At 42.3% G+C, this 15,451-nt stretch overlaps 1 protein-coding gene across 1 annotated transcript; it reads left to right on the top strand.

The window, feature by feature from the left end:
• The first annotated feature begins 2,686 nt into the window (after positions 1-2,686).
• Positions 2,687-14,555, top strand: LOC139466095 (fibrinogen-like protein 1). The gene is made up of 3 exons (XM_071248109.1): positions 2,687-3,096; positions 13,193-13,295; positions 13,653-14,555. Exons 1-3 carry the CDS (start codon positions 2,806-2,808, stop codon positions 14,321-14,323), a joined length of 1,065 nt encoding a protein of 354 aa, XP_071104210.1. The 5' UTR covers positions 2,687-2,805; the 3' UTR covers positions 14,324-14,555.
• The last annotated feature ends 896 nt before the right edge of the window (positions 14,556-15,451 follow it).

Below are 15,451 nucleotides of genomic sequence, written 5' to 3' on the forward strand. Positions count from 1 at the left end.
ATGTGTTCTGCCATCTTCCCCTTGATACAATCTGCATACCCTTACTTGATGTCTTGGGATTGTATTGGACACTTTACAAAACTCAGCAATTGCTATAACAAAATCCGAATCCCGAATTTCTAGGTTTGTCAGCACCATTCCCATGCTCGCGGGTTTCACCAAATTGGCAAATGTCTGAGACATGTATCCCCACAGGCTAGGCTTTCTCCCCACAGTTGGCTGCCACGCGGGCATATAACTGGGATTTTGTTCAAATCGGCGTTAAACCCAACTCTCTCACTCCCTTGTCACAACTGACACGTGTATGAGATGGAAAGAGACTCACCATGGTTCATTATACTGTCAGTATAGTGCTATGGCTGGGGACACATTAAAACGCAATATCAATCTCTTCCAAGATGGTCAGGTAGTCTGTAAAACTTACAGTAGAAACGTTCATTATTTCACAATCAATGATTGTTTGTTGATGTCAACAAATACGTACTCTCAGTGCCATGTTCGTCCATATATAAATATTATTGAGCTGTTGCTTTTACTGAAATATAACATTGATCAGGGCCGAATATGTCGTTGTTTGCTTGTACTTTCATATTAGAAAATATACACAGTGCTTGACACAGTGAATTGTAACATTGTAACAAAACGGAAGGCAGAAGGAACTAAAAATCATTCATGCGTCCAATAATATACAGATCATTGAACATGCATGTGATTGAAACATTCTCTCTTGAATAACACGCTTGCTGAACATTCATATGACTTGCAGTATGGCAATATTGTGATATTGATTTTAACAACACTCTTGATCTTCGGGAAGGAGTTGGGTAGATTTACAGATAGGCTAAGATTATTGCTTTTGATTGTGGTATTGACGTGCGTTGGACAACTGTTTTCTGAAATGTCTCCGGTTCATTCATCTCGATACAAGTACGTTTTAAGTGTGTCGGTCTTAGCTCCACTTCGAGTTCTGCAATTTTGTAGAAGAATATGTTCTGTTGTTAACAACCAACCCCAGTGTTTTCTATTCAAGCATTCTGAGGTTATGTACTAAAATGAGATTAATGGAGTGCCAATTTCCCCATAAATGCAACCCTAACAGCCATCAACCCAATGACTCTTCATTCCAGCGTGTCATGTCCTTAACGTTGGGAAATTAAACATTTTCTCTGGTCAAGGAGAAATACGATATCTACTTACCACCCACTCTCGGCATATTCAACTTATACTTCTTCTTAAATCAGCAGCAGTCTAATATAAAGCAAATAATACTTTCTTTTGGAGCTCACCCGAAGAACTGACAGAGCATAAACACATACAGTATCATTTCAATGGAAAGACACAGGTCATAACAAATTAAAATGACCTCTCAGAAAACACAGTTACTTACACATGGGTTGGACTGATAAAATTAAGACCGGACTGGACTAGTCAGCACTTTCTAAAAGTTGCGTTTCGGCTTGTGGAAGACACCTGAATTGTTTTTAAGTACTATACTTTACACTCAACAGCCTCATTGTGCCTCAAGTGGCAGCCTCATTGCTCAATGCCTTTGCAGTGCTAACCCAACTGCATTGAGAGACTGTGCCGCTATCTAACATGGACACCACACTCAGACACATCATAATGACCTGCCCAAACTTGTTTTATCCCTTCAATGCCGAGAGCCCGGCACGGTAACAACACGTACCATCTTTTGACGTCTTTGGGTATGACGCCGCCAGTGGATCGAACTACCGAGCCTCCACTCACCAGAAAACGCTCTTACCTCTATTCAACGAAGGCGGACTTTATTGCTCAAAGATTAGGCTCGTCCTGCTACAGCAGACCGGGTTTCGCTTCCCAATGTGAAACGCGTGAAAATAATTTTGTATGTTCAGCTAAGTGCTACTATGTTTCGGACTGAATATGGTTCCTGGTTCCTGGTGGTCCAGTACAGTAATTGAGTTCAAATACATCCTTCAAAAATCCGGGCAGGCAGAAGAGATCTTCAGAAGCCCATGTTTCGCGTAAGGGTCGACAAAAGAGGACCGGGTTTTTGCACTATATGAGTTGACTCGTAATGTCTTACCGTTGGAGTAGAGCGTTTCGGTTATGTGCATGTCATTGCGATATAGCTAGACTGTGGTTGAATGCAGCGTTAAATATCGTTTTCTAATTCGCTCATACCAATGGTCGAACAGTACTTGAGTGTGATAATTGATGAGAGACCAATCGGAGCCCATCTGAAATTGAAGAAAAAGAATTCCTGTTTATTTGAAGAGGGGCCCTGTTTCACAAAGCGATTTTAACTCTGCGACTGACGTATGTTATATCAACGTATGAAAGCTTATTCAGGCAGCCGTGGATGAAGCTCGTCTTGTTGAACAGTAACGAGGTTTACACACCAGGGACAGCCACGACAAACACAACGGAAGTGATAAAACTCACTTGGATCCACGTGCGGTAAAACTATCTGCAGAGAACACCTGCAAGTAAACCAAAGTTGAATATAAAACACGGATGTATACGATCATTATTGACGAATCCTATTTCAGTTGTTGTATCAAAGAGTGTAACTGTTTGATAAATCAATATACTGTTTATGTACTCAATGATCATTGATCTGTATGCACAGTCAGTGACAATTCCCCATATAAAGAGATGACACTGTAAGAAGACGACCACTTCTGAATCAGGATATACGCAAAGAACCGCTGAGACACTTTCGCTTTACTGATACATTGCGACATTTCTGGGACAGACATACTGCTTCTGAAAAGCAACGGAAAAATAAAGGAAGAAGAATTGAAGCAACTGTTACTAAAGATGGGATTTGCTGCGAGTATTGTCCTGGTAATATTTTTCACAGACTATGTCATTTCAGGGGTCTTTAAGGGCTTTGAGGTTGTGGGGTCTTGTATGGAACCCCATAGCTTCAATGGTGGGCCCTTGAGGACAGTTTATGGTCACACCGCTACATCCTGCGCCAACCTGTGCAGTGGGGAGACACTGTGCCATTCCTTCACGTTCAGGAAATCCACTTCAACCTGTTTTCTCCATCGTGCTTACATTCCCGACTGGCCCTGTGAGAAATTTGGCGACATCCACTTCAACGACGTAAGTACATTGAATTGATATCCTGTTCATTTAAAAAGTTTGAAATGGTTTTTTATGAATTAAGTTTAATATGGATGAATGCAATATGTTGAATTGATCACGCCATCCTTGTTTAAATTTTGGCTTGCATGGTCGGATATGTGTCTGCAGCAATAATCAGAGTTATGAACTGGCACCAGGTTAACATATCATAGATCAAACAGAAACGGTATTTAACTGCTTGTATGTATCTCTCGTATAACTAAGGTCTCTAGCAAGCTTGAGAGACGCAACACTGCATATCGAATTGCTGCACCCTGGCGGACTGGGACCCCCGTACCACGAATAGAGTTACGAAAAGGACATTTGGAAGAGTGTGTATTTGAAAATCATATTATACTATATGCTAAATTAGCATTATTATTGACACTTTCGTTTGCAAACCCGTAATGGTTATTTTATTCAGACTTTCAAGGACATTCTTATGAATGCAGTTTGTTAAAATGCATACAATGTCCAAATATGTGCATTTTGTTTTGATGTCTTTAATCGGATTTATTTCCAAATCATAAATAGGAATGGGACAGCGTATGTCTATGTGTATATGGACTGGATTGGCGGGATTACGTTGTCACGAAACCTCTTCTGGACTCTTCTTCATAAGCATAATTTACTTTTTTGGCCCCCCAAAATAGAATTGGGAATGAAACTAGTAATTATAATAAGGATATCTTATTCGTTATACATTAACGTTATTATACTCTTGAAAAAAAGAAACTTTACATAGATTTAAAACCACTTTTTGCCAAATATCTTAAATAATTACATTAAAGGAGAACCAAATACGTCAAACAGAAAGATGATGTGTCTATAATTCGCGAAAACACATGTTAAGCACATAAACGTAGCGTTTGGGGATCAATTTTACAGCTTCATCCAACCGCAACCGCCTGTAAAATACGTACAGCCCAGGATCCTGCATTTAGGCATGCAGGCCCCCCTGCTGAATGGGTAAAAAAATCCACATCAACGTCTGTTCATACAGTCCTTATAACGGCAGTAGAGGCGGTGACAGAATGCCAAGACTGAATGCAGCTCAACGTAACAACGCCATTTGGAGATTACAAGCTGGAGCAAGTCAGCAAGAAGTGGCCAGGCACTTTGGCGTATCCAGACAGACAATCTCCGCACTGTGGACCCGATGCAACAACACCAACAAAGTTGACGACAGACCAAGGTCAGGAAGACCAAGGGTGACAACCCAAGCACAAGATCGATACATCCGGCTGCGACACCACAGCCACGTCTACAACCACACAGATCCCCGGGGTACGCAGAATATCAGATCAAACGGTACGCAACAGACTGAGGGAGGCTGGACTTTTTGCACGAAGATCTGTTCGACGTCATGTATTGACCCCATGTCATCTGGCGGACCGTCTGCTTTGGTGCCAACAGAGGGTTAGATGGGCACGTGCAAGGTGAAGAAATGTACTGTTTACTGACGAGTCCCGTTTCCTAATGACAAGTGCTGATGGGCGCGCACGTGTCTACAGACGTCGGGGTGAACGTTATGCCCCCAACTGTGTGCAGCAGGTTTTCCCATTTGGCGGCGGGAGTGTCATTGTATGGGCCGGAATTCATCACGGTGGTAGGACGTCTCTCGTGCATGTGGCAGGTGCATTGACAGGTGTGCGTTACAGAGACTTGATCCTACAGCCTTACGTTCTTACTCACGTCAACGTTCATGGCGGACAGTTCCAGCAGGACAACGCTCGACCGAATATTGCACGTGTTTGTCAGGACTTCTTACAGCACAACAACATCCAGACATTACATTGGCCAGCCCGGTTACCAGATTTGTCCCTGATTGAGCATCTGTGGGACCAGTTGAATCGATGCGTTCGCAGAAGGAATCCACCGCCCCAAACACTTCCGGCGCTTCTTGATGCACTTCAGCATGAATGGCAGCACATCCAACAGCGTGTTATTGACAACTTGATTGCATCTATGGGTCGTCGGTGTTAAGCGGTGATTGATGCACGTGGTGGGCACAACCGACACTGACATTTCCCTACCCCAGTGTTATTAACTGTATCGTGTACGTGTGTCTGTCTAGGTGACACGATTAATGTTTTGAACATTGTGTACATTGATCTTCAATTATGTGTTTCAATTATGGTTTCTGTGTCCTATTTTGAAACAGTCGCATTATAATAATTACATTTTGAAAGTCAGTGCCTAGTTTCTTTTTTAGAAGAGTATATTTATCAGAAGAACTTTGTTGATTTTAACCAGGCGGTTTTCATTTAACAACATCCGTCGTATCATGACGTCATGACCGTCTCGAGCTGTCGGAGTACACGTAGAAATATATACTGAACCGCAAAAGAAACGTCACCATGGATAGATATATGAGAAACCTTATTTGCCCAAACACTGTAAACATACTTTGTTCTTAAATGTTCTGAAAGTGAAACACAACACAACACAAAATGGCATCACAAGTCAGTATCTCGTGTGTCCGCCATGTGCATTGATGACTGCCGTGCAACGTCGATACATGGCATGGTTGAGGCGGTTGATGAAGGCCATAGGCACTTGAGCCCACACTCTGAGGAACGCCTGACGCAGTTGAGCTGCAGTTGTCGGCCTTGGTCGGACGTCATTCAGCCGTCTTTGAATCTCGTCCCATAGGTACTCAATGTGATTTAAATCGAGACTGAGGGCGGGCCACTGCATGGTTCTCATGCCGTTCTGCTGGAGGAAATTTCTTGTTACTCTCGCAGTGTGGGCACGTGCGTTATCATGATGAAACTGGTGGTTGCGGCGATGTGCCAAATGAGGTATGGCGTGTGGTCTCAAGACTTGATCAATGTACCGAGCTGCTGTGACACCATTGCCTCTCCCTGGACTGATGTTCTGGAAGACCACGGGGCCGACCCTCTGTGCAAGACCAATTCTACCCCACACCATGATGCTCGGACCACCCCACGAGTCTCTCTCAACAACACAAACACCCGAATAACGTTTCCCACGGCGTAACCAGACTCCCTCTCTGCCATCTGCTGTTTATATACAGTAACGGCTCTCGTCTGAGAAGAGAACTCTTCTCCACTGCTGGTGGCGACAATGCCGGTGCGGTGTTGCCCACTGAAGACGGTCCCGGCGATGACGTGGTGTCAGAATGGGTCCTCGGTGTGGCCTGTGACAGTGGAGGTGTCAATTGTCGACGCATGGTGTCCGCACTTATGTGTCGCTGGTGTGTTCTCATGGTCTGTCGAGCAGTTTCCGCAGCAGGAACAAAGCGATCTTGAAAATGCTGTCGCACAATCTGACGATCCTGACTTCGGATGGTGACCCTTGGTCTTCCACTACGTGGTCGGTTATCTGTAGTGTTGGTGGTCTGGTGCCGTTGCTGGAGCCTGTATATGGTCCTCACGTGGACTTGAAATGCATTGGCTACTTGCCGGGTGGTTTGTCCAGCTTGCAATCGTCCAAGGGCTTGGTGTTTCTGATTTCTTATCAATCTTGGCATGTGGTAGCAATTCAATAACGAATGAATGTTATCCGATCTGGGTGGATTTTTATAGAGCAAGAAACGGGGGAACGCATGTGCATTCCAATTTGCACGGAACGCGCGTGCATCGGGCTACCATGGCCGTTACCGTGATGCGTTTGGGCGATCGGTTTTATTGTCATCTGCTTTGTTTTTTTATCATCAAATTAATTTTTTTCTGGACAAGGTAATGTTAAATTTTACAGACTTTGACAAAAATTACCCAGATATTTAAATTACAACTTTTCATGCAATGTTACTTGGGGTGACGTTTCTTTTGCGGTTGAGAATATATGCTCCGGACAACTACTTGAACAACTTGAACGTTTGAATTTGATAGTCTAAATTTAAACATTGGATCAACTATATTTGTATGATCGGATGACAATGTATTGGCGATGTGTTGTTGAATAGCAGTCTCTTATGCCTTGTCTATAACTGTTGGAGTATGATATGTACGTGTATGGCACACTTAACATATCTACAGTGAAACTCTGTTAATTCGGAGTGTATTGTTCCGTTAAAGTACTTATTAGCATTCTCATCTAATGTCGTCAATGAGGTTATCTCGAACCGAGATAAATCGACACAGTTCGATAATTCCAAGGCGTGTACGGTTTTTCATACTGTATTGTCATTTGTTCCTAGGTCTGTGGACTAAAACACTAACGAAGCGTTCTCAAACATTCACCAGGCTTCCTAATATACTTGAAAAAGTGACATTGGCGAGATTTTGTATATAAATATTTAAGCTGATTTGGACGGATGAAGACAGTATACACACAAGTTAAAGATCCATCTTGGGTCACGTACTTGTTCATATGCTATGACAAAAATGTAGGGGATAGTGGGAATCATCAAGACATTTCTTCTGATCTATATGGTATTGGTGAATGGAAATGATATGATCATATTTGATTGAGAGCCGGGATCAATATAATGGTTTCTAATGGTTGGTGTGGTGAAATGGTGGGTCACTAGGTCGTTAAAGAGATCAGGGTCAAATTCGAAACAGGGTAAAACAATCTCTGTTGGCCAGATTTGATGTGTCGACCAATGTAATCTTGACTCATATTGGTCCACTCAGTCAAAGCAACACCGAGCTCATTGAGAGTGGTTGGTGGATTTTGACATTGTGTAAACGTCTGCCTTTGACGTCTCAGACGTGTTCAATGTGGGAAAGGTCAGCGTTGGCCATGACATGACATGGATGTTTTGCTGTTTGTGGAATTGGGTCACAATCCTGGTACGATTATCATCTTGAAAGAGGAAACGTTTCCCAACACGTTGTGCAAATGGCACCACGAGTGGTGTAGTGATATGTTGTCCCGAGAGCACTGACCTGTGAATCTGCCATGGACAACATGGAGCTCAGTCGGCCAGTCTTTGTGATACCACCCCATACAAGTAAGGAACCGCCCCCAAATCATGCCGTGGGACGTTAACGTCCATAAACGCTCATATAGGGCGTCTCCCTACTCGATTGCTTCGGTCATGGAAGTCGAGAGTGAACCTCGTTTCATCAGCCCAACGTCGATTATCCCAGTGCTCACGGTCTCTAAGTATACACCACGAACGCCTCTGATTGAAATGACATGCTGTACGTTGTTGGGTGACACACGGACGCCGTGCACGCAAATGACTAATCTGTCCTTGGCTTGAGTTGTTCCCCTTGGGCGTCCAGAGCGTTTGGGAGTTTGATTTATTCGGAAATATTCCTGCTACATAGATCACTTTCATTGCCAGACATTAGTGCATTCTCCTCAAGTTTCACCTCAAAACAACTTATCCCATACATTTTTGTATGCTTTTAATATTTTCCCTTGAAGTTGGAAAAAGTGGCTTTTTAGCTCTTCTTTGTGCAATCCTAGAAGGGACATTGTCGCGTTGTTGATAATGTGGTATTGTTGCCCTTTTCTATTAATGGTGCGCATGTGTAGTACGTGAATTAATCTACGCATGCGTAGAAATGGTTCTACTCTACAAGACATAGTAGCCATGGCCATGTGTGTTGCTTTTCTCAAAATTAAAAGAAATCTGTAATCGTTGCTTTACAAATTCTCATACCGTTATTGTCGGTGTCGTTTTCGTGTCGCTGTGACATAACTGAAATAATTTTCAAAACGGTGTTAAACCGAGTCCTTGGAAGGATGACCGTGTTCGGCAGCATGGCTTCTGACAGTTTCTAGGGCTTCGGACCTGCCCCTTACTGAAGTACATATAACACATGGGGGTGTCTCATGGGGCAAGTGACTTTGTTCAAAATATACCTCTGTATAGCAGCAGTAAATGGGTACCCGTTAGGATGAGATGGCAGTGAGGCTATTAACCTTCCAGCGCCTCACGGGCAGCTTGGGTTGTACATTTCCCAAGGAGCTGAGAATGAAATCCCAGTGCATCACTGATCCATTGACCGGGGTAATGATGCGCTTGGAACATGCTATTCAGCATGGAAAACTGGACAAAAATGAATGTTTGATATTACTAGATAAAAAAATAAAGCCACGATTGGTCAAACATTCGTTTATGCGGCTTGGCATAATCCGAATTAATCTCCCACTGACAATCTGAGTTTGGATAACGTAGCGGGTGGCATTTGACAGCTTTTACACGTCTACCGATCATGTTTGTTTGTTGTTTATAGCCACACTCAGCCATATTCCAGCTATATGACGGCGGTCTATAAATAATCGAGTCTGGACCAGACAATCCAGTGATTGATATCATGAGCATCTATCTAGGCTATTGGATTACCAAGTCAGCGAGCCTGACTACCCGATCCTGTTAGTCGCCTCTTACGACAAGCATAGTCGCCTCTTATGACAAACGTGGGTTGCTGAAGACCAGTTCCAACCAGGATGTTCACGGGTGTAATTTGCGAATAAGAAACAGCTACGATTATCAATGCACAAATAAGAGGAGACATATTGACACCACTTATGTCGCAGATAAATAATGATCTGCTCAAAACAAAAGCTAGAACATGAATCCGACGCGTCTTATCCACTGCACCAGGTCTAAAATGGACCAGGGTTTTTCAAATCGCCAATCGTCAGATCCTCGAGAACCTGAATCAATAACTGTGGTACTCGACCATTACACTTCAACATAAGCATACCTACTCAAAACCACCTGCATACTTACTCCTCCCAACAACATGCTTTCTTAAACCTCTTTACAACATTAATGCTGTTTACACAAATAAGTGACGTGTTATATTGAATGATAAATCGACCAACGTAAACCAGTCTTAAACAACGAACAACAGAACATGAAAGTGAAGGTGTGGCTTTGATGGTTCCATTTACTTAAAACACCGAGGAAACTATTTACTTCTCACACATAAGATTTATATAAAAGGATGTCATGAGATAAAGTCCTTGTAAGTGTTGGACTGGATGGTAGTATTTGATGGTAGTTACTGCATGGTTGCCTCCATATAGGGAAAGCGTTCAATATCCTTGGTGATTTGTACATATGTTAAGTAGTAGATGGACGGCTGGTGAGATAGGCAAGGTTGTATGGTTGCTTTTATCTTCCGGAAGCAATAGCTCGCCGTGCAGGCGTACTAAGTCTCCATGTACGTGAAATGATATAAACGGGTTCGTTGTTTAGGAACAGAACACTTTGTTTTAGGCAATTATGTCATTTTGTGAGTTGAATTCTAAGCCTGTGTAAGAAATGACAAATGTGCATGTAAATCTCATATTTAGGCACATATCGGTGTCTAGTCATATAAATACTAATGTAAAAAACCTTCCTGTTTTGCTTCAATAGGTATGTGTTGGTTGTACGAGTAGTCTAAGTATAATTACGTCATGATACTGTACATCTTTATGCGCGTTGTTGTGCCAAATGCCACATGCAAGTGAACTGTACGTATAGATTGCTTTTGAAAATTAATGATAATCTGTTATTGAACTTGAAACGTTGGCTAAAATGTAAAAACACTTCATAGAACAAATTAAAGCAACAAATCATTTCCTCCGACAGGTGTATGACCAGCTCCTCAAACCATGCGACATGTGTACACATTTTTTTTAAATTGATTCGTTGTTCAAACTATGACTATGATGGAATTACTCCCAAAATGTAAACTGTATAGAGCGTTGTGTCCAAGTTCCCATTCAAGCAACGAATTTAAAATGTTTTCTACTGCCAGCTGTGAAATTTGAGCCTTCCTAACGGCAGCTATTCCTAGAAGGATAGTACATGTTTATCTGGTTCGCGAACCCGTGTGACTTTATTGTAAATTTACTGTGTTTTGTGTGAGTGGTGACAAGTTAACGCTGGTGACGTAGATCAAGTGTTACTCCGGATCGACTTTCCAGGGCTTCGGTCTTGCCCCGTACTGACACAGGTTTTTAAATATGTGCTATCTCCTTAAGCAAGTGATCTGTTGGGAGACATACTATTATACTATACTGAACAACAAAATTTCCTGTGACATTGAATAAGATTTAATGCAAAGTTATGTTTTTTACCAAATCTGAAACAATTTCGGTTTGCAACAGATAAAAGACTCCTGTAAGTGTTCAAATGGTTTAATTTGCCATACTGTCTTCAGAAAATGCGTGATTTCATAAACCCATGAACATGCCAAAATGCCAATTTACAAATCAATAGCTCGTGTGTCCACCTCTGGTTGCGACGCAAGCACCACATCTTCGTCTCATAAAATGGACCAGGCGTCGCACAATAACCTGTGGGATATCTGTCCATATCTGCTGGAGCATGTTTCGAAGTTCCTGGAGTGTCTGTAGAACACGTCCTTGACGTCGAAGGTTCACGTTGTTTTGTTGAATAAAATCCTGAAGTCGAAGTCGTGCAACATGAGGCCTGGCGTTGTCATGTTGAAAGTTAATACCTGGGCCATGACGACGCAAAAACGGTAGAACAACAGGGCCGATGATCTCTACCACTATCAAACGGGTCCTCTGTCTTGCAGTAATCCCACCCCTTACCATAACGCTGTCGTCCCCGAACCGATCTTCTTCCATGGCACAATGATTGACGTAACGTTCATCTCGACGTCGATACACTGAATCCGTCCATCGCTGTGGCTTAGGTGAAAACGAGACTCGTCAGTGAATAGAACTTGTCCCCACTGCATGACCGTCCAGCGTAGTTGCTGTCTGCACCACTGTAGACGTGCTTGACGGTTCCTGTCAAAATGGGACGTCTGGCGGGTCTTCTGGCTACAATCCCTGCATATCTGAGGCGACGACGTACGGTTTGTGAAGCTATTCGTCGAAGGCCAGGGATGCTTCTTGCAGTCACTGTTGCTGGCTGGAATCGATTTCGTAATTGTGTTGTTCGAATCCAGTTGTCTTGTCAATTATTGGTTACGCGCGGCCTGCCACTCCGAGGATGGTCTCTGACTGCATTCGTCTGTTACCAACGTTGCCATAAACACCAAATTGTGTTTCTGTGGATGTTAAATTGTCTTGCAACATCACGTTGACACGATTCTGTCTTCAAGCATACCAATGGCTCGCAGTCGCTCATTTTCGGACAGGCGTGGCATTTCGTAATGTTGAATAATTGCGTAATTTTGTTGTTTTTCTGGGTGGTTGTTGTCATCACGATGCCAAACATTGCATATGAAATACCGTTAACGAATCCAGTTTTTATACCCATTCCTGGGTAGTGAAATGCATGGCGCTTGTATAAAAGTAAACTTTTGCATGGAATGCATGCTTTTCTGTAGCAGTTGCGTCTTTGTGACTTGATTCCATACATATACTACAATATTGAAAACCAAACTTTACTTGTTTGAAAAATACACTAAAATATTGGCGTCACGGGAACTCTTGTTGTTGAATATATAATACACAAAATAAATTTTAAAAATGCAGCAATGAGTGTTTGGGTGATCCTTGCCCTCTCTAAACGCAGTCCGGACAGCGAATGAGACTTCTCACAGGAAGCGCTACCTAGTCGAAACCATCAAGAGCTTTTCGGAGAATGTGAAGACAGTGCAGCCTGTTGCATTACACAGATTGTCAGAAGAGCTGTATTAATAGCAACAAACCCGGGTACTCTCCCAATGTCAGTCAAAAGATTGGAAGGTACCAAACCTAAGGCACCAAGAACAATGGGGAGTTGGACAACTTTGTAGTTGAGATGCAAGCATGACGTTTAGGAAAGCGAGGTCCGCATATTTGCCATCCTTTTCCTAAATCTTGTCAATCACATTAGTCAACAAAATCAACATTGACTCTGAGATTTTATCCCACATCCTTCGCACATTTAAAAAAAACCTGTGGTATGAATTGTTTTCATCATGAGTCATGCCGTGCTTCACAAGAGGATCATCAGACAAATAAATGTGTGCACAATACAATTATATCATGAACAGCTTCCACGTTGAATCAAAACACGCCCTCCCATAATGATTGGTGAATTTAAACGATTAAGGGGAGAGCGAGTGTGTGGATTCTTCGTGTGAATTTGTCAATACCCTGACAGAAATGAGTGTTTCATGTGTTTCACTTTGAGTATTTTAAAAAACCCAGATTTCTATTGAACTGTCAACAGATGTTATTTTGGTTTCAGGTATATAACACCTGTCTTCATGGCGGAGACCATGACCCTAACACAAACATCTGCCGGTGTTTCAATGGCTACAAAGGAGATGTGTGCGAAGATGTAATTACAGGTAGGTCTGACACATATCATGACTTTATTATGACAAGTTATGACTTTATGCATTATGGGGTGTAATTCATATAGTTCAGGCGTCGCTACGAATTTAATACTTTTGATATTAGTTCAAGTAATGTATTCATGATTCACATCACCATTGTAAATATATGGACAAATATAATCATGCAGTGTCGGTGATAGGGTATGCAAAATGATTTCTTTTGGAACAATTATGTGCCTTCCAATTTGACGAGACTCAGTTTATCCTATTGCCAATAGCAGCACTGTAAAAGTGTATCATGTCATTTCGGATGTGTGATTTCGTTACGGATACATATATGAATATATATGCAATTGGCATACGTTGCAGACTGTTCCGATGGTGTGGCGCATTACGGGCAGAGTGGCGAATACATTATCCAACCTCATCTGTCCCCCCGCCCATTTATTGTCTACTGTGAGATGGCCTTAGGTGGACGAACCGCCATTCTGAAACAGACCATTGGAAACGAAAACTTCAACAGACCATGGGATGACTACAAGAATGGATTTGGAAACATTTCAGGAGACCATTGGCTGGGCAATGACTACATCCACTACATCAGCTACAGCAGAAAACACTCGCTCTTGGTACAGGTTGAAACGGGTAGCAGCTATCACCAGTATTACATGCAGGACTTCGGAGTAAATGATGAAGCAAGTAAGTATAAGCTAACGTTTGGCCATCATTTCACCAGTGACAAGTTTCCTGAATCCCTCGAAGACTGCCTTGGACCGTTGTACGATTCATCATTCAGCACCCCGGACCAGGACAATGACAACAGTGCCCGGAACTGTGCTCAGGACTTTCAGTCAGGTTGGTGGTTCAAGGACTGCTCCACTTGCAATCCGACAGGAGTGTATGAGGCATCCCCAGCCGGTGGACAGGCTGGCGGCGCTGACAGTGACCTACACTGGACTCCTGGGCAGGGATTAGGAACCCGGTCCCCGAGGATGATGCTCTTGTACCTGGTCTACAACAACCCAGACACATGGGGATAAGACAGTCAGCTTGGCCCGGGTCAGGCAGCCAGAGCATTGAAAGAGACCAAGGCAGCAATGAATGAAGAAATACATTAAATACATTAAAACGGAACAGATGACTTTTAACATTTTAGGTGTTTCTCACAGCTCTCAGCATCGGAGTGATCATACCTTATGCCCACAAAACAAAAGACAGAAAAAGAACTTCTCCCCCTAGTCTATTCCCACCTGCTCTGCTATCGATAGGTTCCTGTGGTGACCCTCTTTTGCCGGTATGCTCTGCATACGAAAGACAAATGGAATGAATATCCAACATATATAATGCTTCTTTAGACAAAGGCATTAAGGTATGTGCATTTTCGAAATGGTCTCATATACTTTAAGCTCATTTCTACATTGAAAGTTTCTTTAGTGTTTGTGTTGTGCCTTAAGTCCTTTGCTAAAAAGTGATATTTATAGTTCCTCTTTTTTGTTGTCTTGCCCTATGTATTTGTATTTCTCAATTAAAAATGCATTCTGCAAAAGCGAGTTAGTGAAAGTTGTTTAACCAGAGTTAGCATTCCAGCTACATCACTGCGATTTGATCTAATAAAGTCGGGATCAAGGAAAACAGTGGACGAAAGAATAAGGAACCATTTATACCATCGGGGTACGGTGACACGTCATCTGATATTGTCTGGCAACCCGATCACCATCTTAGTGGACTCTAGTTACCTATTCATCACACAGGTTTCGGTAAAAGACACATAGTCCACTGCAAATGAATACTCCATGCTAGGATTGCTTGGCCAAACATGAATTTGATTGTTTTACTATTATATCTTCATAATAAGTATATTTACATATCCAAAATAATCACATGCAGAGAAAACTAAACAAAACTATTAAATTGGATTTCCGTGATCCAGGGAATTGTCTGGTATCTATAAAATAAAACATTTAGAACCAGAACAATTTTCATATTAATTTGTTTTTACAATGGTTCCCCGCAAATGCAAAGCAACAGGACTTTGAAATTGTTAACTACAGACATTTTTGAGTGAGTGAGTTGGTTTAACGCAGGATTGTACAGTATTACAGTTATATCACGGCGGGTCAGTTTGATGTGGAAAGTCTGAAGTGATGCAGTGAAATCCGCAAGCACGG

Source organism: Haliotis cracherodii, unplaced genomic scaffold (genome assembly GCF_022045235.1).
Source record: "Haliotis cracherodii isolate W230 unplaced genomic scaffold, xgHalCrac1.p SCAF_18, whole genome shotgun sequence".
In the NCBI taxonomy this organism is placed as follows: Eukaryota; Metazoa; Mollusca; class Gastropoda; order Lepetellida; family Haliotidae; genus Haliotis; species Haliotis cracherodii.